General features: G+C 40.1%; 1 protein-coding gene across 1 annotated transcript; it reads left to right on the top strand.

Moving 5' to 3' along the window:
- Positions 1–324: 324 nt before the first annotated feature.
- On the top strand, positions 325–4191 carry pcna (proliferating cell nuclear antigen). The gene is made up of 6 exons (XM_060908332.1): positions 325–763; positions 2556–2653; positions 2851–2918; positions 3183–3377; positions 3509–3632; positions 3799–4191. Exons 1-6 carry the CDS (start codon positions 543–545, stop codon positions 3873–3875), a joined length of 783 nt encoding a protein of 260 aa, XP_060764315.1. The 5' UTR covers positions 325–542; the 3' UTR covers positions 3876–4191.
- The last annotated feature ends 995 nt before the right edge of the window (positions 4192–5186 follow it).

The following is a 5186-nucleotide window of genomic DNA, read 5'->3' as shown; positions in this document are numbered from 1 at the left end:
CTGGGAACTGTATGCCCACTGTCTGTCTCTGTGTTGTGTTAATTTGCTTATCTGTTGATGTCTGTGTGCACTTTTATGTTTAGTTGTGTGTCAGTTTTTTAATACTGCACATCTGGAGTTTGGGGAAACGCAATTTCAATCCTCTGTGTAATTCTGTTACATGGTCTCATTGACAAAGTTCACTTTGACTTTTTTCTTTGATCAGTGTTATCATAGCACAAGCGATGTTTTCTAATCTCGGCTCACCTAATAAGGTGTTTAGAGGAGGAGTCCAAGCGAAGCGGAAGTGACGTGAATGACAGCGCCTGGCGTTCCGATGAAAAGCAGAAAGAAAGCGCGCGCACAGGCATTCGGACCGGCTGGAATTAAGAAGTTGTCGCGCGCGGTTTTGTTTTCATTTTAGTCAGGGAAAAAGCGCACTTCCGGGTTTAATATCCGCAGCCTGAGGAGCCACAGAAACGCGCTGATAATTTATTCAGTAGTGTATTTAAATTAGCGTTAGCTTTTGTGTTGTGTAACTTAAAAAAAAACACACATTAGAGATGTTTGAGGCCCGGTTGGTTCAAGGCTCCATCCTGAAGAAGGTTCTGGAAGCTCTGAAGGATCTGATCACTGAGGCGTGCTGGGATGTGAGCTCTTCGGGAATCTCTCTGCAGAGCATGGACTCGTCTCATGTGTCCCTGGTGCAGCTCACACTGCGCAGCGACGGCTTCGACTCCTACCGCTGCGACAGGAACCTCGCCATGGGGGTCAACCTCAGCAGGTCAGACTCCACTCTGAGGAACAAAATATCACCGCATGCACAGGGGCAGACATGCTAATGTGTACATTACATCCCACTAATATTACAGAGCAAAGTTGTAGCTTTTTCTTCTTCTAATATTTGTTTTGCTTGTTTTAAAGATGGCGGACATGCCCAGACATGCCTGTGTTCTGCTCTTAACACCTTTCTTACAACCTTAAGCCATTCTTTAAGGTTTAAACATTCCAGGCATCCATTTTGTTTCTGGGTTTTAATGTTATTAGCCCAGCCCCTCCCCCTCATCCCTTCTAAAAGTCCAGCTTTCTCGCGCTTTTTTTTTTTTAAGTGCCCTGTATGTGACGTCATTTTCCCGCGCGCAGACACACTGTTGGCGGGAAAGTTAACACGCGCGCGCCTTACACAATATCCTAGCTAGGCAGCTAATCTTTTGCTAGCTTGAGTAAAGGTCACAATGAGATGTCCATAGACCTCATTAGATTTATTAAAATAATTAAAATATTTTCCACACACACACAAAGTTCTTGACATGATGCTAAATGAAGATAATTTGCCTTAATGGTAGGTTTTTAGGCAGTAAATGTGGAAAAATGAGCCAAAATGTAAAATAATACATATAAAAGGTGCAAGTACCACAAATGAAAAATAAATAATTTTCACGTTTTATACAGGTTTTTGCTTGATTTCGTATATTAACTATTGCTTTCTTTTTTTTATTCATTTAATTTCTTCTAAACATGTTTTCCTGCAATAACAGGATGCATGCATACTTTCTCGAAGCGCAATTAAATACATCTTTGATCACTGGTTGTCTAGTTGGTGAATTCTCGGATCATTACAGCGATTAGTTAATATTATTAATTTTATTTAAGCATCCATATATGTTTAACGTTTATTTTTGGTAACAAGTTGAAAATACTTCTCAATAACAGGAAGACTCGTACCCTGTCCACACTAGGGATTTTGTACCGATACGAAACTACTTTTGTACCACAACACCTGTCCACACTAGCAACTATACCGGTACTGTAGCGGTATAACTGTATCGGTACGAATCCCACAAATGTATGGGTTTCGTATCGGTACTGTAACGCTTCGCTGTAGTGTGGACAGATGAAGCGGCTCTGTATCGATACAAATATAATGCGCAAGCACAATGAACCATTCCTACTTCTTCCGGGTTATTCATACAATACAATACGCCCGTGCTTTCCAGCTGTAAATAAAACGTCAAAATGGCTCAAAACGACCATGGAGCGAGGGAGGGAGGGGGAAGGAAGGAGGGAGAAAGAAAGAGGGAGGGGAAGAGAAGGGAAGAGGGAGAAAGGGAGGGGGGAGAAAGGGAGATTCGTTTTCTTTTTCTTTCTCAACTGCCTCACGCGTTTTATACGATTCGACTGAATAAATGACCACCAGAAATACAGACTGTACATTTGACGACAAAAAGCACACACATGTTGTTTCATCCGCCATATTCTCGGAAGGAAGTTACTCGGTAACCACGGAAACATTTCACGCACGCGCATTTCAACTTCCGTGAAAGAAAACCGCAAACATTTCTCGCTAGTGTGGACAGATGCACTAACCTGTACCGGTATACTTTGTATCAATACAGTTATACCACTTTCGTACCGGTATAAGTGTGAACACAGCATCAGATTATCCCAAGTGTACGAATAGCACTGGTTTGCTCTGTCCAACTCGGACGTTGTACATGGTGTCACTCAACATATGAAGTTATTTCTCTGTTGTGATCGTTGTTGATGTACTTGATATGTTCATTTTTCTCAAACAGCATGTCCAAGATCCTGAAGTGTGCTGGGAACGAGGACATCATTACGCTGAGGGCGGAGGACAATGCAGATTCTCTGGCTCTGGTGTTCGAGACGCTCAGTGAGTTCATGTTTTAGTGAATTTATGAGTCTAGCTTTGACCTCATGCAGAGAAATTGTAATATTCATAGGTGTGTGTTATGTTCACTTGTGTGTTCTGTAAAATGTACATTGTATATTCTATTTTATGCTTATTGATAAACTAGAGCCATCACTTGGACCGCAATTATTTAAAATTTATCTTGTGAATACTTTCAGATCAGGAGAAAGTTTCTGACTATGAGATGAAGTTGATGGACTTGGATGTGGAGCAGCTTGGAATTCCAGTAAGTGGTTAATACATCAGAAACTGGAACATGTGTAAATGAGTGGACCTGTACTGAACTGGGAGCATGAATTGGATTACTCATAGTTAAATGGACATGAATGCCACCATTGGTGTGCTTAAGAAAGATGTTATAATACACTGATCATGTCAGCATGTCTTGTCTGAAGAGGCAACACTGTTGAAGATGCTGCTTGTCGACAACAAAGCAGTTTCTTCTTTTCTACGTGTTCAGAAAGTGATATTATTATTTTTTTTTTTTTAGGAGCAAGAGTATAGCTGTGTAGTGAAGATGCCCTCTGGTGAATTTGCCCGGATTTGCCGGGATCTGTCCCAGATCGGAGACGCCGTGATGATCTCGTGTGCTAAAGACGGAGTGAAGTTCTCTGCCAGTGGTGAACTGGGAACCGGAAACATCAAACTATCCCAAACCAGCAACGTGGACAAAGAAGAGGAGGCTGTAAGAGTCGTTTGTATATGTTTATATATGCATGTGTGCACGCATATGGTGAATTTTTATCCAAGTCCAAGAGAGGGTTTCTACAATGTTAATTTTTCATGATGCATGTCCGTCCCCCCATGTCTGATTAGGTGACGATTGAGATGAATGAACCCGTTCAGCTTATTTTTGCTCTGAACTACTTGAACTTCTTCACTAAGGCCACGCCTTTATCTAAGACAGTCACTCTCAGCATGTCTGCAGATATTCCACTTGGTGAGACATGATTGATTGTTTTACATATACACATGCACAAACCCTGATCTGATCATCTCAATCTCTACCCATAAATGTAACTATGGATAGCCCTTCTATTCACTTCATAGCATACATATAACGTATGATTTCTGATCACTTTTTTTCTGTTCTCTCCTCTTTCCAGTGGTGGAGTACAAGATTGCAGATATGGGTCACATCAAGTACTACCTGGCTCCTAAAATTGATGAGGAGTCATCCTAAATTCTCGCATCATCCACTTTAGTGCCAACTATGCCTGTGTAACTGGACCATATCTGCAGTTCCCTGGCTCACAGATCAGGAAACAGACACAACAGACTGTCCAAACAGTGAAGGTCACATCTACGTTTGCCACCTGTTTATTTTTGTTTGATTATTTTATTTCCCTTTTTCTTTTTAATTCCCACTCCAATCTGCCTAATTAAGCACTAGGAGTTTGTCCATCCTCATTCCAATTCTTTGTAGATAAAAATATCTGTAAATATGCCGATTTGGTCTTTTTCATTCTGTTGCCCACAAATAAACATTGTTATTTGAAGATGTTTGATTTTTCATCACTGTCCTTTTATTAATTAAAACTACAATAAAATATCAAGAGCAGATTTTTGTAGTTGATCTTGATGAAGCAAATTGAACAGTTGGGGGAAGCTAAGGCCTAATGGTTCGAGAAAGCAGCTTTGGGAATAGACTGGTACCAAAATCCAGAATTGTGACACCCAAAGGCATTTTTGAGACAAAGTCGGCAAACAGTCTTATTTTGTCAATTTGGGTGTGCCGAATTCAAATCTGCAATATGCCGAGCTCTATCTGACCTCTGTTGACCTCTAGAGGTCATTGAACTTTGGGCCTGTAAACGTCTCGGCTGAACCCAGTTTCTCAGCTTTCTAAGGAATGAAATGTACTAAAATGATTAATGAAGTTAGCAAATGGCCTTGTTTGTTAAATGTTTGGGTGCTGAATTCATTTTTCATTTGTAAAACAACATATGACCTCTGATAACCTCAAGGTCATTAAACTTGGCTTATAGGCCTATGCATTTAACGGCATTTTTAAACTGACTTTACTCCCCCAAAAAGAATATGAACAGACAAAAAAACAAATAGAAAGGAACAAATACAACATTAAATGCCAGTCCATGTACATGTGACTTACTTTTCACAATGAGAATGCCGAGGCGATCACCTTACATAACATTTGCATTACATTTAGCGGTTATTGTTTATACAAAGCTACTGAAAAAAGGACAGATTCAGCAGCATACAAAATGTGGGGGCATACAGGTTAATCAGGGTTAGTATATATGAGAGTTTTTCTTTTTTTTTTTTTTTAAATGGGGTAAAGCCTTTACAAAAAACAAAGAAAAAAAACTCTCATATATACTAACCCTGATTAACCTGTATGCCCCCACATTTTGTATGCTGCTGAATCTGTCTTTTTTTCAGTAGCTTTGTATAAACAATAACCGCCAAATGTAATGCAATGTTATGTAAGGTGATCGCCTAGGCATTCTCATTGTGAAAAGTAAGTCACATG

This window comes from Neoarius graeffei, chromosome 25 (genome assembly GCF_027579695.1).
Source record: "Neoarius graeffei isolate fNeoGra1 chromosome 25, fNeoGra1.pri, whole genome shotgun sequence".
NCBI lineage: Eukaryota > Metazoa > Chordata > Actinopteri > Siluriformes > Ariidae > Neoarius > Neoarius graeffei.
The sequence above is the reverse complement of the archived record's forward strand: the minus strand, read 5'-3'. Positions and strand labels throughout refer to the sequence as shown.